Below are 24,220 nucleotides of genomic sequence, written 5' to 3' on the forward strand. Positions count from 1 at the left end.
GGAAATGGGGTTATAGAAGGTCAGCAAAAGGTGGGTTTGAGATGTTTGGGTAGGTTAAGTGGGTATTTTGAAGATATGGCTTCTCCTTTGGCATGTTTAATAGTGATGCTTAAAGGACATATTTGCAGTTTAACATGACACTTTACAAATAAATTATCTCCTAATAATGATGTGAAGAAAAAAAAAACCTAATCCAAAGATCATGCCTATGAAGGTCTGAAATGCCCCAGTAAAACTGCAAAAACCTAAGTGACTAGTGATCAGCTGGTCCAAAGCATACTATTAATAATAAAAGTCCTTAAACAAAAAAAAATTTAACATGGCAAGTCTTATTGGCATATAAAATAATATTCCATATGAAAGATATCTCAATACATTTTATGGTGATGAAATAAACTTAGTGATCCTTTATCACAGCTGAAATATTTACTAAATAAATAAATAAGTCTAAAATTATAGTGCCATCTGCAGGCAAAGAAAGTAGTATCAATGATGCATTTCCATGCTTTCACATTTTCTGACTGCTGTTCAAAACTTTTAAAAACTAGGATTTAATAATGTATATAACTCATTTTATGATTGCATTTATAGGACATAATTTATCATATAAAATAAAACATTTTTTCTAAATTTTTTTACTACTTAATAGAGCATCACTTCATTCTCAATATAATATTAAAATGATGGCAGTAATCCAAAGAAAATCAATGCTACTACAATATCCAATTTTTGTGTGTTGAGAATTATTTATTGCCAAAACATATAACAAAAAAAACTTTTTAGTATTAAAAAAAATCCAAATACCCCATCATCTTAACAGGAAGGCATTTTTATTTATTTGTTTTTCTCTTCCAAACTTGCATCTGCAGACATTTATTTAACAATAACTAAATGCCAGGCACTTTTTAAAGCTGCTTTACTTATATTAACTTAGAAAATTCTCACAGTAAGCCTATGAGGTAGGCAATGTTAACATGCCCATTTTACAGATGTTGAAACTGAAGCACATGAGTTTAAATAACTTTCCCAAGGCTGTAGTGCTATACGTGGCAGTGCCAGGGTTCAAACTGGGTAAGTTTGCCTCCAATATCTGTGTTTTTCATCACTATGCTAACATGTCTCTTATTTGTGAAAGATGAATTCAGAGAATTACTGCAGTTGCAATATATGTGTTCTACTTTTGGGGACAACATTTTCTCATGAAACTAAATTGTTCATTGCTTTTTTAAATAACTACATATTTTACCATCAAGTTGATACATATCATTTCACTTACTTTAGTTATGTAATGATGGACTGTGAAAACTGTTTTTAGTGTCTTTATTTGTATATAAAAATATTGCAATAAGCAAATTTTGCATTGCATATAGCTTCTCTTCCTTCTTTTGGATTTTATTTCCTTATGCTAACATTTCCCAAAATGGTTAAACTGGCTTAAGTATATAAAGTATCACATTACTGATATATAATGCTCCATACTGCTGTTTTAATTTCATCATGATATCTTACCAACAATGAAAGAAATGCTCAGATATTCCCAAATCAATACATGCCTACATGCCAGTCATTCCTCCCCCACCCTATCCCTGTATTTAACTGATATAAAATGGTTAAGGATGATTTATAATGTGGGATAGCTAAATCAACAAAAATTAAAATTTTCAAATGGGCACAATGTTTTATTCCTCCAGCAACAGAAAATGTGGAGATAATCCTATTATTTGTCACTTATGAAGCTGGCATTGTCTTGATTCTATCAGTAACCCACACACAAAAAAATCAACAACATACTCAAAGTCACCAGTAAGTGTCAGAGCCAGAATCTAAGCATAAATCTGCCTGACTCTAACACCTGTTTTAGATAATATGAAAAAAAATTACAAATGGTCAAGAGGATCAGCATATGCCAAGATATAAAAATTGGATGAGAAATTTTATTTCAGTCTTCATCAAAGATTATGTCTCACAAAGAGGTAATAACTACTCTGGGGTACCTATCACATACAGAGGGATGATAGTTCCCTTGTATATTGTTCTGATCAATAATTTCAAAAATAGGAAAGGAGGACAATAATAATTAGCAAAATGCTTCATCTGTGTTTCTCTCCAACATTTGCTTCACTGCAACCTAGTTTCACCAAGGTTCTAAGCAAGGAGCTGGAGGATATGAACATTCACAACTTTTTTTCTTAAATGTTTTCTTGCAGTATTATATATATTCCTAATGGTTTCAAAAGATTGTAACTTTATGACACAGAATAAAGGTCACTGAAACATATAATAGAAAAAAAAAACCCCGGCTTTGGGGTCACATGGACCTTAAATTTAGACCCTGACACTTACATGTCCTCTATAAAATTATAGTATCAAATCCTAACTTCTCAGGATGCTGTGAAAATTAAAAGAGATAACAATTATGAAGCTCCTAACACATGGGAGGTGCTTAAGACATTTTAGTTCCCTTTCCTTCAAAGAGTGACACATATACGGTTATACCAAGCGTATCAGTTTAAAACGTCATGCTTCATTATTTCCTTCAGACAAACGGTAGCATAGCATGAAGCATCAAGATCAAAAGAGATCAAAAGAGACAAAGCTGTTTCATCAATGTGGGAACCTTTCATTTTGACATCAATGTCATGATCTTCCATTAGTTGGTATGAGAGATTACGGGGATGTTTCAAAATCTGTCTATAGCATCCTGGTACATTCAGTTTCAGAGTAGGTACTTTAAACCTACATGTCTGTAGTCCATCTCTGCTAAGTATGTCATGGTACCACTGCCCTACCTTGTTCTTTGGATACTGAATATTGTATCCAAGTATTGGAAGAACCACCTGTGAAACAAAAGACGGAAAAAATATGAAAATAGCCTTCAAAAAGATACATGATCATATTTTTAACGTACTTTTATGACTGGGACCCGGATTTGTAAAAACAGTCTCAGAATATAAACATCACAATCAGCCTAAAACATACTTTAAATAATATGCTATGATATTTTTATGCTGCCAAAGAAAATAGCTAACTAAAATCAAGGACTCACAATAACTAAGGTAACCAACTCAAATCAGATATTATTAGACAATTCACTATTCAAGAAGTTTAGGTACACTTAATTAGCTGATATCGACTTAATCTCTATAGAATAAAGCATGTACTGTCTGTAACATGAAGAGTAACCTCTACTGCTCAATCACATTACCAGTATTTTGGTGGGCAATCTTAAATTTTCTTATTTCTTCCAAACAAGAAAGCAAACACATAGCAACACATTCAATATTTATTTTCTTAGCTGCTTGTGAGTAAACATTGCATTTTGTGGGGTATTCTTCCTTTGCTGGTGTCTTCTAGACAGTTTTCTTGAACAATACCAAAAGGTAGTCAAGAAAAGGAAGAAGGTAAAAAATTCAAATATACACAATATGAATGAATCTGAAATTCACTATGCTAAGTGAAAGATGCCAGACACAAAAGGTCATATACTGTAGTATTCCATTTATATGACATTATTTCAAAGGCAAAACCATAGTGACAGAAAACCGACCAGGGGTTGCCCAGGGTGAAGGATGGGAATGGGCACAGGAAAATTTGGAGAGGGGAGGAAACTGCTCTTTATGACTGATGTTTGTGGCGGCCACACAGTCCTACATTTATCAAAAATATGTTGATCAAAGCCTAGACAATTATAAACTACGTGAATTTAATTGTATATAAATTATACCTTAATTTAAAAGTTGTTTAAAAAAAAAGAGGAGGGGAACTAGTCAACATTTTGCTTTTTGGGGACAACATCTACACTTAGGTCTAAGTGATACTAATTTTTAAGCAAATTTACCTGATGTATTGCATACATATTAGCTGATCCCTCCTCTTCAGTTACCAGGTGAACCTAGTTTTAAAAAACATGAAAATATGAACGATTTCCACATGTTCCAAATTTCCTCCACTTTCAATTTTCCCTAACTCTATTACATATAAATCAGTTCCTACGCTGAATATACATAGACCCAAACAAGATCTTATCATAATTTGTTTCTGGAGGTGTAGAATACATAAAAATTAGAATGATTCTTCCTGCTTTAACCACTAATCACTGACGTTGGATAACATGGAGAAAGGTGGACTGCTGAAAACTTTGAGGCAATACTTTCACCTCAATCACCAGCAATCTTTTTCTAAATCACAAAGTTTTTCTTTGTTAGGCTGAATCAAAAACCCGCTTCTATAATATCAACCCACTGCCCACCCCCACTTATCTCTGTCCCCCGAAAATATAATACTCTCTACAGAACTGATGTTTCTCTGGCTGGATGTGGTAGCTCACATCTGCAATTCAGTGCTTTGGGAGGATTGCTTGAGGCCAAGAGTTTGAGACCAGCATGGAAAACATAGGGAGAGCCTGTCTCTATTTAAAGAAATTTTTTTTAATTAGCCAGGTGTGGTGGCACATGCCTGTAGTGCCAGCTACATAGGAGACTCAGGCAGGAGGATCGCTTGAGCCCAGGAGTTCAAGACTGCAGTGAAACACGATGGTGCCACTGCACTCCAGTCTGGGTGACAGAGCAAGACTCTGTCTTTAAAATAAAATTGAAAAAAAAAAAAAAATGTAAAGAAGTGGTATTTCTCAGCATTTGTTTCATAGAATGGTAACAACTACCACATACAAGAGGAAAAAAAGGTGCATGATAGATTAACTCTATGAAATGTTGCTCTAGGATATCACAGAATAAGTAGTTTGCTTTCTCTTATATATGAAAGCTCAAACAGAAAGGCATCTATCCTCCCTCCACAAGGTTTCACAGCATTCTCATATGTATTCATCACACGGTACAGTGTCTAGAGCCCTTCTAAATCTACCTGCTTTCCCCTCAACTCTCCCTCATCTTATCAATAATGTCACACCTTTTTTGTTTATAATTTGGGGGTTTTTTTTGTTTATTGGTAACTAACCTCTTTCAATTACTGCACTCAGAAACAGATAGAAAGCTTCAGATGTGATCTGATCAAACTACAAGAGACATACTACATGGAATTATGATCTCTCTTGCATTATCATTTCTAGCCTTTTCTCTTTCACAGAGTCATAAGTATACCTACATACTGTGATTTAAGTAATTTATGAAAACATTGAATAAACATGGTCAAGGTATAAAACACCATGCTTTGTCTTTAGAGAATTCCCTCCAGGTTGATATCCAATAATTCATGAGCAAACGTGTTTTCCTTGTATGGCTGCTCCCCAACTACAAATTCACCTACGTTTTTAATTGTCTAACTCACATTTCTCCATCTTGCCCATACACACACACAAAAAGAAGTTACCAAGTGATTTGAAATGTAGCTACACCTGTTAGTCTAGTAATCCTATCAAAAGAAGGAATCAGATTAGTTTTCTATAATTTTTCATTGCAGATGCACATTACATGCCCCATATACCATTTATTAAGAATTGTATTCTTTTTCCTTTTCATATTTTATATTTTGGGCCTCTAAGTCCTGCCTTTTCTTTCCTCAGTGCTAATAAAATAAGTGATCGATTTTAAAATATATAGAAACATTGTTTTTGCTGCTCATAAAAGGAAATTCTGCAAAATATGTATGAGAAAATGTTTTCTCCTACAGCTCCAAAAAGAAAGCAGCTAAAATGCCAGTCACAAAACTATCCTTGTAAATGTTATTCTGAATGAAGAAGTCTTATAAAACTCATGCATTTCAAAAATTGTTGCTGTATCTTGTGAAAGTAATCTTTAACTTCCAAAAATCTGATTTAGAAATGGATGACTTACTAGTTAGTGTGCTTTCCAATATTTAAATGGATACGTTATCTGGGAGGTGTTAAGAAATGATAACGATTTTTTGTTATTTATCAAAAGGGGATCATTGGCACATCTCTTCTCCCCCACATGAGGTAAAATAAAACTTATAATGCTGCTAGGTTTCTTTTCACACAGAGTTTGAGTCTGTATCTCAACTAAATTACCATTCTTAGCAACATATGCTGCCTCCTAGTGACCATTTTCTTCTTTCTTTCCTATTAGGTTGGAGCAAAAGTAATTGCAGTTTTTGCCTATTCATCCATTTAATGAAACAGTGAAGCAGACAGCTGATGTTCTGGCTTATGCAATCTTTACTCCCTCTTTTCAAGTAGTAGCACTCTCGTTTTCCAAGGGACCTCTCCCAGGTGTCAGATGTGGGTTAGGGTCCCAGGAAGGAGTCCCAGGAATGCAGGTTTAGTCAATCACATACTGCAGTTCACACTTTCTGGTTTGGTTCTGTACATATGATCCAGGCCAGGCCATTCCTAGCCACTGAGACTCAATTACACAGCTTTTGTTGGCACTGTTGGGAAAGAAAAATCATTCTTCTGCAGAGAAACAAGTCTAGAGTGGTGACAAATGAGTCTAGAGTGGTTAATAACCATCTTGCCACCAAAGGTGTAAGCTAGACTGGGAATGGATCTAACACAGAGAAAAGCAGAGCTGAATGATCAAAAAAAAGGCGATCGTTTAGGACACTTAAGTCCCAAATACAGCTGTGCCTGAATCAATCATGGGCTTTTTCAGTTACAAGGGCCAATAAATTCTCGTGTTTCTTTAAATTACTGTAGGTTTGAGGTGGCTTTCTATTACTTAAAACCAAAAAACCTCAATTAATACGTCAAGAATTCTGACATTAATTTAGATAATGTTTCCTTTATGTAGAGTTCAGAGTCTGTTTTACCTCTATGTTTGAAAAACTGGACCATGTTCTAGTTCTCACTACAGACTACTTCTCTATACTCCATGATTTTTCTAGTAGAGACCAAACTGGGCTAGGAGTTAGGCAGCTGGGTCTTTTTAATTCCACTACCTGTGTGACTCTGAATGTCTCCTCTCCAATCTGGGACCCAATTTTCATTCTATAAAATGGTGTGGGGAAAAGAAAGAGAGATCAGACTGTTACTGTGTCTATATAGAAAGAAGTAGACATAAGAGACTCCATTTTGTTCTGTATTTGAGATGCTGTTAATCTGTAACCCTACCCCCAACCTTGTCCTTGCAAGAGACATGTGCTGAGGTGACTCAAAGTTTAAGGGATTTTGGGCTGTGCAGGGTGTGCTTTGTTAAAGAAGTGCCTGAAGGCAGTATGCTTGTGAAAAGTCATCACCATTCTCTTAACCTCAAGTACCCAGGGACACATACACTGCAGAAGGTCGCAGGGACCTCTGCCTAGGAAAGCTAGGTATTGTCCAAGGTTTCTCCCCATGTGATAGTCTGAAATATGGCCTTGTGGGAAGGGAAAGACCTTATCATTCCCCAGCCTGACACCCATGAAGGGTCTGTGCTTAGGACGATTAGTAATAGAGGAAAGAAGGCCTCTTGACAGTTGAGATAGAGAAAAGCATCTGTCTCCTGCCCATTCCTGGGCAACGGAACATCTTGGTGTAAAACCCCATTGTATGTTCTATTTACTGAGAAAGGAGAAAACCGCCTTAGGGCTGAAGGTGGGACGTGCTAGCGGCAATGCTGCTCTTTATGCACTAAACAGGTTTATGGAGATGTTTGCATATGCATATCAAGGCACAGCACTTTTCCTTAAACTTATTCATGTCACAGAGATCTTTATTCATATGTCTTACTGCTGACCTTCTCCCTACTATAATCCTATTATCCTGCCACTTCCCTTTTCTAAGATGGTAAAGATAATGATCAATAAATACTGAGGGAACTCAGAGACTGGTGCCACGCGGGTCCTCTGTATGCTGAGCAGCGGTCCCCTGGGCCCACTTTTTCTTTCCCTATACTTTGTCTCTGTGTCTCATTTCTTTTCTCAAGTCTCTCCTTCCACCTAACGAGAAACGCCCACAGGTGTGGAGGGGCAGGCCACCCCTTCAAATGGGAATTAAAAAAGAGTGTCTCTAAAAATCCTTTTCTTCTCTAAAATCCAATGACTTTATTAGGTTACATATGAAAGTGTTATTCAAATTTTCACTAATTTTTAAAATTTATGAGACTGACATGATAATGTTAGAAAATAATTTGTTCTTTTTGTATTACAGTACTATTAAATGAACTTCCTTGCATGATTTATGGAACCCAGTTTCATTAGTTCAAACCCACAGAGATAAAAACAACTGGACAGCCAGGCACAGTGGCTAACGCCTGTAATCGCAGCACTTTGGGAGTCCGAGGCGGAGGGATCACAAGGTTCGGAGATCAAGACCATCCTGGCTAACACGTTGAAACCCCGTCTCTACTAAAAATACAAAAAAATTAGCCAGGCGTGGTAGCAGGCACCTGAAGTCCCAGCTACTTGGGAGACTGAGGCAGGAGGATGGCGTGAACCCGGGAGACAGAGCTTGCAGTGAACCGAGATCTCGCCACTGCACTCCAGCCTAGGTGACAGAGCAAGACTTCGTCTCAAAAAAAAAAAAAAAAAACTTGACAAGGAGGAAATGGAAGAACCAAGCTTTAAAATATAAACTATATTATAACTTCACTAATATAAATGTCTCTAAGGCACTGTTAAGAGGAAATTATGAATCACATTTAGATAAAATCACATTTCCATAAAAGAAATACACATTACATGTTCCCTATACCATTATAAAAATCATATTCATTCTCCTCTCCATATTTTAAGTTTTGAGTCTCTAAATCCTACCTTTTATTTTCTCAGTGTTAACTAATATAATAAAAATAGATTTTCAATGGATATTTATGTGAAAGCATAGAGAAAGGTCTAGAAAGACATATAACAACGGAGGTTGAGTCTCTGGAGGAAGCAGAAGGAATCACATTAGGATACTAGCAGGGATTGCAGAGTCATCTGCAATGTTTTTATTTTTATTTTTAGGCAGAGTCTCATTCTGTCACCCAGGCTAGAGTGCAGTGGCACAATCTCAGCTCACTGCAACCTCCACCTCCGGGGTTCAAGAGTTTCTCCTGCCCTAGCCTCCTGAGTAGCTGGGATTACAGGTGTGTGCTACCATGCCTCGCTAATTTTTGTATTTTTAGCAAAGACAGGGCTTTACCATGTTGGTCAGGCTGGTCTCAAACTCCTGACCTCGTGATCCGCCCACCTCGGCCTCCCAAAGTGATGGGATTACAGGCATGAGCCACCACGCCTGGCCTTGATTTTTATTTTGATGGGCTGTTTTGTGCATTATTTGCGTAATCCTTTTTAAAATGAGTTTTTTAAAGGAAGCTTTACTACCTATATCTTTCACTCCATACCACTATTTTTATCTTTCCATTTACCAACATGTGCTAAGCCTAAACTGACAGCAGACTTGAAGCAGGAGATGAGTAAATTTAAGTACAAACAGATAAATAAATTACATGTATGTTTAAAGTGTTTCTATAATCAGGGCTTTTGAAAATTCATGTTCTGGTATAGTAACTACTCTTGGAAAACTCTGATGGAATGATACTTACTTTACTATTTGGGAAATTCTCGTCATCAATATCTTCATCCAAACAGACCAAATCACCCTCCACTACTCTTGCTCCATAGGTTGCAAGTCTGTAAGATACTGCCTCATTCCAAATTTTGCTGGTATATGCGTGAACATAGAATATGCGCATGGAATGGGGTAAAGAGAACCATGCCTGGATACAACCTTCCTCGGTCATGCCAAAGCGATGCAATGCCTCCAACAATGCTCTCTCCCGCACTTTGAATTCAGGCATCAAGGAAAGCGTGCCTTTAGCATCCTCTGAAATAAAGGGTAAATCAGGTAGTTAGCCACTTTTATTTAAAGACCAATTTACAAAGGCTTTTGTTCTAATCTCAAACTGAAGCAATGAACATGGGTATTAAGATGATATTTAACGCTTTCGGTTAAATCAAGCTACACTTGAAGAGCTTAAAAAAATAATAAGCATAATATGTACCTACTTTCACTTTTCCCGTTATTAAAAAGAAAAGAAAAACGCAAGAATCCAACGTTCATAACAGCTTACTAAAGTCCCTTACTTCAGAATAGAGATAAACTAATGAAGTTATTCACAGGACTGTTGAAACAAAATCAAACCAACGACAACAACAACAACAAACCCTCAAGGATTAAATAATTTAATTGCTATTGCTGAGCTAGCAGAGACTAGAGTTTTTTAAAGAGCTATTCTGGACATAAACACAGAATTTTTTTTACTAAGAAAGGGTTGAGATCTGGAGCCTTCAGGCACACTATTATGCCTCACAAAATAGGATGCACTTTGAAATGCCGATGACTGGAATCTAGCAAAAAGATGCTTATTCAGGTATGGCCTTGGAATTGGCATTGAAATAAATGTACCAGGTGTTTCTTATGCATATGAATGTTGAAGAATCATTACCATAAGGAAATTTTCATCTCGGGGACTCTATAACAGATACAAATAAGTCACTTTGAATTTTCCTTAGTATTACTTAAATTACTCATAAGAGTTAGAAGTGCCCACACTGTTTACACATTGTGGTGTGGCACAAAAATATTACTTTCCTGTGAATAGCTGCACATATGTAATATGTACATAATTAAAAATAATAAATATTTGAAAACTGACATCCTTTATTTCAATGTAAGTGAAATTCAGTATGTCGGTCAGATATCTGAATGAATCTGACATGGTGTGGTTGCTGTTTTTATTATTTAAATAAAGGTAATATTTATAATATTATAAGTAATATTATTTAAATAAAGGTAATATTTATCTGTATGTAGCACATCCGAGGCATTATTCCAAGGGCATATCTAAATCTCATAATACTCTTTTAGGTACTGTGATTTGCTATAATTTACAGATAAGGAAACTAACACAATAACGTCAAATCACTTGCACAAGATCATACAGTTGGGAAGTATTAAAGTTGAGAGTTAACCCCATGCAATCTGACTCAAGCCACATTCATAACCACTTTTCCTTACTGGTTTTCATCAAGCATTCTATATATACTCCATCATATTGACCTCAAGTTTTAAAAACTGACAGGGCTAATTGGCAACTAGAATGAAAATGCATAAAGTTTGGAATATCATAAATGAACTTTCATTTATTTATGTTTGTATCTCCCCGAGCTGCAATTCATTATATTGCCATCAATGCCAGAGTAGAATTTGGAACTCCTCTCTTTTCAGAGAATTTCACCCAAGAAAAACTAAGAAACTATTTCTCCCATTGCCCCTACCCCTAGACAAGAGTTAGCATAGACAAAAAAAACTTCCAAATCTGACCAAAAACGAAGTGAGTGCCTAAGTCATGGAATAAAAGTATTCAGTATGTAATATACTATAATCGATTTCTTATCACATTTATGTTACAATAAATGTTCTCCTGCTGATAAAACATTTATAGTGTGTATCTGTATCTGCATGGCTATGTACAGGATAAAGAAACTTAAATACCAGTTTGAAGAAAATACTTCTTTGCTCTATTTACAGGATCATCCAAGTCTTCTGGTGTAAGAAACAATTTTATGGCTTTCATCTTGAAAAATCAAGCAAGTAAACATGTGTTAATAAAAATGTCAAATTACTTTCTTAAAAAAAAAGATGCAAATTCTCTAGCATCCTAAAAGAATAGGCATTTAATAATTATACTTGATGCTGCAATTTTCCCTTTAGGGTTTCAAAAATTAAACAGTCAATGTTAAATGTAGAAATAAGCCTTCTGCATGAAATAACTTTATATATAGGTTTAAAATATTATGGACTGAAAAAAGCATTTCCCTATCACTTCCATAATTCCACTTTTGTCATTTTTTTTAAATATTAAGGTTAAAATGTATTGACATTCTTAGTAAGGTGTAAGAATTCTGAAAAGCTTAGGCTAAATGTATTAAACCCCTATTTTTAAACTGTTTCCAAAAGCAAAAAAATTAGAAAGTATTATAAATAGTAAAACTTTTTTGAATTCATTTCAGGTTCTTAACAACCCACCTGAAGAAGCACCAAGAAAACCTAACATATTTCCTAAGACAGTGAAAATTGAGCCCCTTCTGGCCTAAAAATAAATGTTAAATATTTGTTTAATATTTAAATAGATGTATTTGAAAATATTTAATATTTAAATGGCTGGAGCAGAAGTAAAATTAAACCAATGTATTGTTACAGAAGAAAAAAGAAAAATAAACAAAATAAAAGGGCAAATGAAAAAGCAAGACAATGTCCAGGTCAAAGAATTAAACATGGACACAAGAAATGCAGGCAGCTGTAAAGTAAAAAGATCAAGAACCACTCTGAGGGCTCAGAAGTAGAAATTAGTGAACCCCAAAAGCAACCCGCAAAGAAAAAAAAAACAACAACAAAGATTTTAGGTATCCAACTTACCTGAGTCAGAAAAGGGAAGAGGAAAAGAAGTAGCTCTGAAGATGTAGAATGCCTCGCTCCCAGAGCAGAAGTAAAGAAAATAGCTCAGAAAGAAAACATTAAAAAAAGAAGGTTCAGAAGTTTCCGAAGAAAACACAGCTATAACTTTCAGGTTAGGATCAAATGAATTAAAGTTATGTTTCACTCGTTTCACAGCCACAAATATCCTTTTTTTGTTTGTTTTTTTGAGACGGAGTCTTGCTCTGTTGCCCAGGCTGGAGTACAGTGGTGCGATCTTGGCTCACTGCAACCTCTGCCTCCTGGGTTCAAGCTATTCTCCTGCCTCAGCCTTCCGGGTAGCTGGGACTACAGGCACCTGCCACCACACCCAGCTAATTTTTATATTTTTAGTAGAGATGGGTTTTACCATATTGGCCAGGCTGGTCTCGAACTCCTGACCTTGTGAACTGCCCACCTCAGCACAGATATCTTAACTGGCTTTTTTATTTCTCAAGACTTAGAAGTCCTTGAAGAAGAAAAGGATATTGGAAATACAAAAGATAGTTCTCCCTTAAAACCAAAAAGGATTCATAAGACAAAAGATAAAGAGAGACATAAAATTGGAGAAGAGGTTATATCGAGAGTACTATCAAAGTAAGTACACAGCATAAATTCTATTGTCATTGGCAACTGACAGACAACCTAGACTTCTGTCATGCTTTATCTCTATTATTGAGCTAAGAACACAAGGGTAAAACAATAACATCAATTTCAGACCTGACCAACACACATGACAAAAATAGGAAAGTAGCAAGCAGAGGGGAAAGGCAAGCCCTTAATTTCATTTGTGCTCTCAATTTCCTGAATTCTTTGGACTTAAAAATAATTGCCAAAATCTTAATGAAAAAGTTGCCAAATTTAATATTTTATTTTAAATCCTAAATAGATTAAAAGATGTTCCTTTCTTTTTAAATAGTATCTACTAGTTCACTTATTTTGTCACTGTCTTTAGCCCTGGGATTTATTTCTAAAGCACATGTCTTAGAGTAGGAAAGAATTTTAAATAGGTCATTTGACCCAATTTCCCACTCAATTTTCCTTTAGAGTATTCATTTATTCAAACAAATATTATTAGGTATCTGCCACGCGCTAGGTACTGCATACGGTATTAGGGACAGAGCATTGAGTAAAAGAGTCATGGTCTCTGTCCAACTAAAACTTTCTGCCTACTGACAAAATTAAATAAGCAATAACAATAAAATATAATAAAACTTAAGATGGGAAGCCCAAGATGATACAGGATCACAAAATAAGAGGAATTCACTTTTTCTTGGGGAGTAGAATGAGAATATTTAAACTGAGACCTAAAGAATATACACGTTGGGGAGGGAGTGCTTCAGGCAAAGGAAAGAAGAGACAGCTTTTTAGCTGCAAGAATCAGCCTCTAAGATGGCCCTCAATGCTCTCCATCACTTGGTCTTCACACGTGATGTAGTCCTCTCAAACACTTATCAGGGTGGATCTGTGTGGCCAGAAGACAGAAGAAGTAAAAGTATGCCACTTCTGAGACTAGGTTATAAAAGACACTGCGGTATCTGTTGTGTCTCTCTCTCTCTCCTTTGCATTCTTGGACTTATCTCTCTAGGAGAAGCCATGCCACGAATAGTCTTAAAGCAAGAAAATAAAGTCTCCTGCCAACAACCACGAGCATGAGCTTAGGAGCAGATCCTCCATCTTGGTCAAGTCTTCAGAGACTACACACCGGGGCCGATTGTGTGACTGCAGCCTCACAAGAGACCCTGATCCAGAGCCGCTCAGCTAAGCTGCTCCCAAATTCCCGACTCTCAGAAATTGAGATAATAAATGCTTGTTGTCTTCAACCACTATGTATTGGGGTAATTTGTTACATGGCAATAATTATTACTACTAAAGCAAAAGTTTTTAAAAATTCAAGAGCATGCAATATGAGGTTTGAAAGAGGTAGAGGGGTAGCCATCTAGCTTTTGCTTAAATGTCATGAGAAACAGGACATTCCAGTTATTTGAACAATTGTTAAGAAAAAGTCTTTTATGCTGGACTACAAGTCCCTTAAATATCTAGCCCATCCCATCTATGGACACTTGTCTGGCACCGTACTAGCTGCCTTTACAAAAGTTCTTTCATTTGATTCTCAGAAAAATCTTGTGACATACATGCTATCTCCATTTTACAGATAAGGAAACTGAGGCTTGGAAAAGTTAAGCAACTTGGAAAAGTTAAGTACCTATAGTAACACAGGTGACAAATGGCAGAACTCAAGTAGAACATATGCTGCATCCAACAGGCCCCAAACTATTAAGTTCTTCTTCTGTATGACAAAATTTTAAACATTTTACAAGTTAATTTTCAGAGTTTTCTAGACTAAAGAACCACTGCTGAGGTAAACATTTCTAGACTCTTTATCATATCAGTTATATTCCAGTTGCTAAAATCTCCTTTGAAATGTGAAACCCAGAACTACCTATAGATTTGCAGATGTGGTCTAAATCATCAGCTCTGAACATTATTTGATATGTAAGATGATGTTCTATGCATCATGTTTCTCACAAAATCTTTTACTGTTTCCTTCTCTTCCACTCAAGAAACCATATTAGAACACAGGTGAGTGAACAAGATACTATCATAAGAATAATCTTGCACTTGTTCAAATATATAATTTTTATAGTTTTGTAGTTTTCCTCCATTATGTGCATTCCATTTTAGTGTAAAAATATGTAATTATATATAAAGAATATAAATTAAAAGTAGATATACACACATATGCTTTTAATATTTCAGCAAATGCAGCTTCTTAGTTGTAACATGCATTTTTAGTTTCATTTTGAACTAGTCAGATTTTGTTTTCAAATTTGCTGCTCCCTTTCAGTCTCTGGACTTATGTAGATTCCTATCTTTTATATGATCTGGTATCTGATTTCTGGGATTGTAGGGTCAAAATTTCCTCTGTATCTTCTATTCAGTTCACTAAAATTGGAAAGTGATAGTCATTTCTGTGTCAAATCTCAAATATGTACTAACCACAAGGACACTCACACAGTTGGCTTTCTTGTAATGTGATACCAAGGACATAGCAGCAGCTCACTAAATGTTCAGTGATGTAATATATTTGGTATGTGTGTGTTTACATACATTTATAAGCTAGAGTTAAGAAAGCAAGGAGCTGGATTATGTAGTAAGTATAATTGACAGAAACAGATAAGATTACATTTTCCAAAATCCATACCATTTCATTCTTCAGCAAAGCTAGTCCAATTTGGTCTGTGTGAACTTTCCTTCCCTTCCCAAATCTCTGTGGTCCATAGTAATTCACAAAGCCTTTTTTCTATGTATACAAAATAATCAACAAATTAAGAGTATATAAGTACAATTACATGTCAAAATACACAATTGAATTTTTCTCTTTGTAACTATTTTAATAGAAGAACTCTGTAATCAGCATTATGCACATAGGGACCAAATAGTCTGAGAAATGCTGCGCAATTAAAGAATAGGAAAGAAAACACAGAATTAGAAGTTAGAACATAAAACCAGTGAAGAAAACTTCAAAAATATGTCAGCTTTCCATTCATGTTACTGAGGGGTTTCCTGGGATGTGAGATTTTCAGTGCTAGAGCCAGAAAAGGTCTGGGCATCCAAAATGAGTTGGTCACCTAGTACCCAGATCTGATCCCTATCCTGACGCTCTTTTTTTTTTTTTTTTTTTTTTTTTTTTGAGACGGAGTCTTGCTCTGCCGCCCAGGCTGGAGTGCAATGGCCGGATCTCAGCTCACTGCAAGCTCCGCCTCCCGGGTTCACGCCATTCTCCTGCCTCAGCCTCCCAAGTAGCTGGGACTACAGGCACCCGCCACCACGCCCGGCTAGTTTTTTGTATTTTTTAGTAGAGACGGGGTTTCACCGTGTTAGCCAGGATGGTCTCGATCTCCTGACCTCGTGATCCACCCGTCTCAGCCTCCCAAAGTGCTGGGATTACAGGCTTGAGCCACCGCGCCCGGCCCTGACGCTCTCTTTCTTATTTTGAGACTCTTCAGCTGTCTGGAGATGTAGGGAGTCAAGAACAGGCTTACTTTCAAACCCCACACATCCTGGCACTTTTCTACATAACTGTTTGTTCTTTAGTTCATCTCAGTTTCTTAAAGGCTGACCTGAAACAATGGAGCCACTTCAGCAGTACTCTACTGGTCCAGCTGTTCCAGCACCTGGAACAGGTATTCCTCCCTGTATTCCAAGGGAGGAATACAAACTTCACTTCTTGATGGAGGTGAACCCTTCAGGCCATGTTTTAAAGCTGTCACATTACTCAGAAGAAATAGAAAACTGTAATATACTACTGCAACCATTAAAGAAATTGGTCAGTCATTAAACATGTGCTCAGAAAGAAAATACCAGGCCCAGACAATTTCTTGAAACACAAAAGAGTCCTCCCCACTTACTTCATGAGGAGAGTATGCATTTATTCAGTCAACAATTATTATTGAATACCAACTCAAGAATTTTTTAGTAAAAGATGCTGAGCCAATTTGTTGTCAGCATGGTACAAAAGCATGTCATTATCTCATGTCATTTAAAAAATTAATTGCAGTTCGGGCACGGTGGCTCACTCCTGTAATCCCAGCACTTTGGGAGGCCAAGGCGGACGGATCACGAGGTCAGGTGATGGAGACCATCCTGGCTAACATGGTGAAACCCCGTCTCTACTAAAAATACAAAAAATTAGCCAGGCATGGTGGTGGGCGCCTGCAGTCCCAGCTACTCGGGAGGCTGAAGCAGGAGAATGGCTTGAACCCAGGAGGTGGCGCTTGCAGTAAGCCAAGATCGCGCCACTGCACTCTAGCCTGGGCAACAGAGTGAGACTCCGTCTCAAAAAAAAAAAAAAATTAACCGCAGATAAAATAAGTACTCCCTTAATTAAATCTCATAAATATTTTTAATTATTTCAAATTTGAAAAAATAACATCAGATAATGTCCTAGAATAACCAGAAGAGTTTTAAAGTAACCCTTCAAAGTAATTAGATATAACAAAAGGTTTATAACAGAGATATAACCCCTTGAAACAAAACTTCAAAGACTTATTTTCAGGGTTTCTCAATTCCTTTCTCACATCATGAGAACCAATGGAAGTTCGCTAAAACTAAGATTGTTTCTAATGGGAATTTTGTAATAGGCAGCTGTATATTCATACATAACAAATGAAAGACAGGTAATAAATGCTATCAGAGTTCAAAGAAACTTCTATCTTTTTAAAAATATATCATTTTAGTAAGAGTTTTTGAGGAAAAAAAAGTAGAATTTTAGGTGGGTCAAGGAAAACAAAGGTAAAATAACATATGATATGGTTTGGCTGTGTCCTCACCAAATTTCATCTTGAATTGTAATCCCCACAATCCCCACATGTCATGGGAAGGACCCGGTGGGAAGTAATTGAATATGGGGTCGGTTTTCCCCCATGCTGTTCTCATGATAGTGAGTTCTCACGAGATCTGATCATTTTATAAGTATCTGGCATTTCCCCTGCTGGCATTCATTCTCTCTCCTGTCACCCTGTGAAGAGGTGCCTTCTGCCATGATTGTAAGTTTCCTGAGGCCTCCCCACCTACATGGAACTGTGAGTCAATTAAACCACTTTTCTTTATAAATTGCCCAGTCTCGGGTATTTCTTCATAGCAGCATGAGAACGAACTAACACAACATATAATGAGTATACAATCAGATAACTTCCATATACAGATGAAAGTGCTGGATTTAAAAGATCTTTAGTTGGAAGATATTTTCCTAACTACAAGGCAGATAAATAACCAGCTTTTGTTTGCTTGTTTTCCTGTTGGAGAGGTATAAAACTGTGTAAAAAGGTCTTTGTGGTCAGAAACTTGAATCAGTGTTTCTCGGTATTGGCTCTAAAGTAGAGTCACCTAAGAAGTTTTTTAAAAATAAGTATTAATGCCCAACCTGCATCCCCAAATGTTCTTTTTTAATTGGTTCAGGAGTAGAGAACAATGGGTGAAACTTTTTGAAAGCTCCTCAGGTTGAGAACTACTCATCTACATCAGGAGTTAGCAAACTACTACAGCCCACAAATGAAACCTAGTCCAACACCTGTTTTTGTAAACAAAGTTTTATTGGAACACAGCCATGTTTGTTCACTTATATATTGTCTGTGGCTGCTTCCATACAATGGCAGTAGATTAGTTGCAAGAGGAACTATATGTCTAAAAGGTCAAAAATATTTATTATCTGGCCCATTAGAGTATAAACTTTGCTGATGTCTAGATGATCTCAGATGATTTGGTCTTGAAGGCTATCGTTGTATGTGTATATTTAAATGTCTGGAAAATGTCATTTAGAAACTTATGCTAAGTAATTTTTTACCATAAAACATAAAGTTTATGATATGGTTTGGCTGTGTTCCCACCCAAATCTCATCTTGAATTTTAGTTTCCATAATCCCCACGTGGCATGGGAGAGACCCAGTGGGACTGAATCATAGAGACTGTTACTCCCATGCTATTCTCATGATAGTGAGTGAGTTCTCACAATATTTGATGGTTTTATAAGGGGCTTTTCCTCCTTTGCTTGGCACTTCTCCTTCCTGCCACCATAGGAAGAAGGATGTGTTTGCTTCCCTTTCCACCATGATTATAAGTTTCCTGAGGCCTCCCCAGCCATGCTGAACTGTGAGTCAACTGAACCTCTCTCCTTCATAAATTAATCAGTCTCAGGTATGTCCTTACTTAGCAATGTGAGAATGGACTAATACAGTGTGTATGATTTATAATGTGTATACATCAAAATTTCCAAAAAATAAATTCCCCTGACTAAATACTGCTCTATATAGCAGATGCTTTAAAAAATCTCTTATGAATGTAGATTGTCCCCTCTTCTCTGAAGGATGCCATATCCTGCATTTTTAAAATCATGTTTACATATTTTGTTTTGTTTAAATACAAAAATGTATCAAGCTGAAAGTAAAATATAAGCCAAATGGCCTTATTTATCACTTTAAAAAATAATTATCGTGTTTAAAAATCCCATAAAAAGGTACAAAAGAAAAAGAAGATTCCCCTCTTGCCTCAATGTAGAGAAAGAGACTATGAAGATTTCCCTGGATACTCTTTTAAAATTAAGTTTTCTTACCTTAACATTTTCTATTGCTTCCATAACTCTCTCTCTCAGGTTTGCAGAATCATTTATTTGTTTTTTTAAATTTCTAATCACAATATCAAAGTGATTTCCTTTGAGCTGACCAAGTCTCAGGGAATCATCTACAGACCGAATATTAAAGACATTCATTCTTTTCTTTTCAATTTCTTTTTCAATATTTTTCAACCTGTAAGTAATAAATCATATAAAGTCAGTTAAATTTTACATTTAAAAATTACTTTAAAATAAGGTTTTAAATGGCAGTAGCCAAGCAACACCTTATGAGAATACTAATACAAATTTTTTAGCATATTCTAAAGTTTATGTTATTTCACCAAATGTGTGCTTAATACCCATTATTATAGGATTACATTAACAGAATTATTTTAAAAACTTGAACATATATTACTAACATTATCATTCTTCCTATGTAGGCCTTCTAACTTCTTAGCTTGAGTGACAGAACCTCCTAGCAGTTCTCCCAATCTTCCTGTCCCCAACTCTGCTCCTTTCCTTCTCAGTCTCTTTCCCCAACATTACCAAGAAAAATCACTGGCACCAGAGGATTTTCCTGAAATTCTGCTCTGACTACTTCCTTACACAAACTTTCAATTTTTCCCAACATCTAAAGAATTAATATTTTCAATATTTTTAGAGTAACTTGTATGACCCTATAACGGCTGATATAAAATTTCCTTTATAGCCATAGTTTCCATACTCCTTACAGGAATTATATATGTGACAGACTATTGAGTTTACTGCCCCACAAATATATCTCCAGTTTTCTGAATCTGCTAAAATTTTACTATTACTTGAAGTGTAATTAAAATTCCAGACTCATAAGCTAATTTAAAGTAATCTCTCCTTCTAAGAGGGGAGCTTTCATCTTAAATACATTTTAACATCTAAAGTCCTTCTTTCTGCCCTATCCTGCACTTCTCGACCACAAAAGCAAACTCAAATACTTTTTTTTTTTTTTTTTGTCCCCCATATAAGAGCTTAGAAGCACTCAGAAGAGTCTACTTGCATATAGTGGATACTTACACATGTGTTAACTAAGAATTAACATATTGATATTACATTAATTAGGCTGAATTTTGACCCAATTTTTCACGTTTTGAAGTTTATCTTAAGGAAATTAGGCCGGGCGCGGTGGCTCAAGCCTGTAATCCCAGCACTTTGGGAGGCCGAGACGGGTGGATCACAAGGTCAGGAGATCGAGACCATCCTGGCTAACACGGTGAAACCCCGTCTCTACTAAAAATACAAAAAAAAATTAGCCGGGCAAGGTGGCGGGCGCCTGTAGTCCCAGCTACTCGGGAGCCTGAGGCAGGAGAATGGCGTGAACCTGGGAGGCAGAGCTTGCAATGAGCTGAGATCCGGCCACTGCACTCCAGCCTGGGCAACATGGGTGAAACTCCATCTCAAAAAAATAATAAATAATAAATAATAAAAAAAAGTTTCTGTGTGATGTAGTCTCTGAAAAGGGTCTAGAAAGAAATAGAGAAAAATGTTATTGCAGTTATTTATTTTTATTTTTATTTATTTTTTTGAGACAGAGTCTCACTCTGCGGCCCAGGCTGGAGTGCAGTGGCATGAAACCCGCTCACTGCAACTCCCACCTCCCAGTTCAAGCAATTCACCTGCCTCAGCCTCCCAAGTAGCTGGGATTACAGACACATGCCACTACATCCGGCTAATTTTTTATATTTTTGGTAGAGAGGGGGTTTCGCCATTTTGGCCAGGCCAACTCCTAACCTCCAGTGATCCGCCCGCCTCAGTCTCTCAAAGTGCTGGGAGTACAAGCGTGAGCCATCATGCCCAGCCTGTTGTAGTTATTTCTGAGTAGCAGGCTTACTAGTAACTTCATTTTTAAAAAACTTTTTTCTATTTCCACAATAAATATATGTCTTTTATAGTTACAAAAAAATGCATAAAATTTGATTAAGCTGACGGAGGCTAAATTTGAGTACTTTACATTCATTTAACAAGGATTTTAAATGTAAGGATCTATGATAATAAAGGCATAATATAATTAATTAGGAAAACATGATTTATAAGGTGCTTTTCTGAATATAAATGCATATTTGAATACAGTACAGGATGTTTAGAAACAATTTAGACAATTCAAATCTTCCACTTCTCAAAGTTTCCATTCTAAAACTTCCTATATTTTCAATGTAAACTTAAGACATATCTCTATTTAGAAGACAATTATGAATACAGAATGTGCTGTTCAATAAGTATGTAATTGGTGAATATTAATAGTGAGGTTAATATGCTCCCAGTATTATTCAGAGCTTTTGATCTTATACGTATTTATTGGATGAAGTATGAAAGTAAAATTCAGTCTGGTTTTTTTTTTTTTTTTTTTTTTTTTTGAGACGCAAGCTGGAGTGCAGTGGCGCGATCTCGGTTCACTGCAAGCTTTGCCTCCCAGGTTCACGCCATTCTGCCTCAGCCTCCCGAGTAGCTGGGAATACAGGTGCCCGCCACCACGCCCGGCTAATTAATTTTTTGTATTTTTAGTAGAGACGGGGTTTCACCGTATTAGCCAGGATGGTACCGATCTCCTGACTTCGTGATTCGCCCACCTTGGCCTCTCAAAGTGCTGGGATTACAGGCGTGAGCCACTGCGCCCGACCAAAGTTCAGTCTTATAAAGTAATATCTTATTACCTCTCTGGAGTCACTTTTCTAACAACCATTGCTTGATAGGTGATGGCTTTCTTGTCTTTAAGGCCTGCATAACTAAAATCCGAAGGAATAACACCAAGTTTGATAGCTAAAAAACCAATTGCTTCAAACATTTCCAGGTTTTCCTTTCGTAGGGTAAAAGCTGAAACAAAAAAAAATCTTAGATCACAAAAAAAGCAGCTACCATATATCAATTACATTCTTAGTTAACAGATTAGTATAATGAATCGAACTATTAATGTAAGGAGTTGGGTTTTTTTTGTTTTGTTTTGTTTTGTTTTGTTTTTGACGAAGTCTCACTCTGTCACCAGGCTGGAGTCCAGGGGCGTGATCTAGGCTCACTCCTCCGCCTCCCGGGTTCCAGCAATTCTCCTGCCTCAGCTTCCCCAGTACCTGGGACTACAGGCAAATGCCACCACGCCCAGCTCATTTTCGTATTTTTAGTAGGAATGGGGTTTCCCCATGTTGGCCAGGATGGTCTCGATCTCTTGGCCTCGTGATCCACCCACCTCTGCCTCCCAAAGTGCTGGGATTACAGGAGTGAGCCACCGTACCCAGCTGTAAGGAGTATTTTTTAATGAAAATATAAAATCAGCATGATCGATTTCAGCTGTTATTTTTAAACTGTTGGTTGGCTCATTGAAGGCTTACAGGCAAAAAAAATCCAAATTCCTTAATTTGGTATTCATATCTGGCCCAAATCTACCTTTCCAGTCTCCAAGTGTACCACTTCCCTTCATATATCCTATAACCCTGCCACAGAGAACTTCTTGTAATCCCTGGATTAACTAGAGCCTTCAACAGTTTTGTATTTTCGTACATTTCAGTCCTCTAAAACATGAGTTCCCCTTGTGTGTTCATTGCAGCACTATTCAGAATATAAAGATATGGAATTAACCTAAGTGCCCAACAACAGTGGATTCAATAAAGAAAATGTGGCTGGGTACAGTAGATGATGCCTGTAATCACAGCACTCTGGGAGGCTGAGGCAGAAAGATTCCAAGAGCAAACAATCTAAGACCAGACCGAGCAACATATGGAGACCCCATCTCTACGAAAAATTAAAAAGTTAGCTAGGTGTGGTAGCACATACCTATCATCACAGCTACCCAGGAGGCTGAGGTGGGAAGACTGCTTGAGCCTAGGAGGTTGAGGCTGTAGCAAGCCACTATGGTGCCACTGCACTCCAGCCTGGGTGAAAGAGTGAGACCCTGTCTCAAAGAAAAAAAAAGTGGTACATACACACCATGAAATACTACACAGCAAAAAAGAACAAAATCATGCCCTTTGCAGCAACATGGATGCAGCTAGAGGCCGTTATCCTAAGTGAATTAACAAAGGAACGGAAAACCAAATGCTGCATGTTCTCACTTATAAGTAGGAGCTAAACACTGGGTACACATGTACATAAAAATGGAAACAACAGACACTGGGGTATATAAGAGGTAGGAGGGAGGGAGGGCATAGGGCTGAAAAACTACCTATTGGGTACTATGCTCACTACCTGGGTGATGGGTTCAATCTATCCCAAATCTCAGCATCACACAATATACCCTTGTAACAAACCTGCACATGTACCCCTGAAACTAAAATAAAAATTGTAAAATAAAATATGTTCCTTCCATTTATTATTTGTCTTACTTCTATGCATTCTTGAAGGTCCAACGGCAGCAGCCGTTCGCCCTGACAATTTTGGACATGTCATTCAAAAAGTTCAGCAATTTAAAAGAAATTCCCAACTTGTTTGAGATATCAGTTTGTTGCTGATAGTAGCCTAGGTGGATAAGCATTTTTTTCACCCATAAAGATTTAGAATTTAGTATAGAAATATATTTAAGAGGATCAAATCCATGATATTGTGTTAATATTAATCTGTATCTACATAAAAGTTTATGCACTTGAATGTTTAAGAGAATGAAACTTGTAGTTCCAATTTAAAATATTTAATTGATTTACATTCGTCTTTTTACATTGAATCTTATTTAAGTTAGTAAGCAAAATGGGAACATTTACAAAATCTTAAGGCTCACTAAATGTATAAGTTTAATGTATAAGATTTATAACATTTTCTTAATT

The 24,220-nt window shown here is 36.6% G+C and overlaps 1 protein-coding gene across 4 annotated transcripts in view; it reads right to left on the bottom strand.

Annotated features, from left to right (window-relative positions):
* Positions 1-726: 726 nt before the first annotated feature.
* LOC112617276 (pseudouridylate synthase 7 homolog-like protein) overlaps positions 727-24,220 on the bottom strand; it is a 31,012-nt gene continuing 7,518 nt past the window's right edge. For all 4 annotated transcript variants that reach the window (XM_025374026.1, XM_025374023.1, XM_025374025.1 and 1 more), the window contains 7 exons: positions 22,127-22,286; positions 19,443-19,635; positions 15,537-15,635; positions 11,372-11,453; positions 9,420-9,700; positions 3,839-3,892; positions 727-2,837 (listed from right to left, as the gene is read on the bottom strand). In XM_025374026.1, coding sequence (XP_025229811.1) covers positions 2,505-2,837; positions 3,839-3,892; positions 9,420-9,700; positions 11,372-11,453; positions 15,537-15,635; positions 19,443-19,635; positions 22,127-22,257 — 1,173 coding nt within the window. In that variant the 5' untranslated portion in view covers positions 22,258-22,286 and the 3' untranslated portion in view covers positions 727-2,504. The remainder of the gene's footprint in view (positions 2,838-3,838; positions 3,893-9,419; positions 9,701-11,371; positions 11,454-15,536; positions 15,636-19,442; positions 19,636-22,126; positions 22,287-24,220) is intronic.

Source organism: Theropithecus gelada, unplaced genomic scaffold, assembly GCF_003255815.1.
Source record: "Theropithecus gelada isolate Dixy unplaced genomic scaffold, Tgel_1.0 HiC_scaffold_15987, whole genome shotgun sequence".
In the NCBI taxonomy this organism is placed as follows: domain Eukaryota; kingdom Metazoa; phylum Chordata; class Mammalia; order Primates; family Cercopithecidae; genus Theropithecus; species Theropithecus gelada.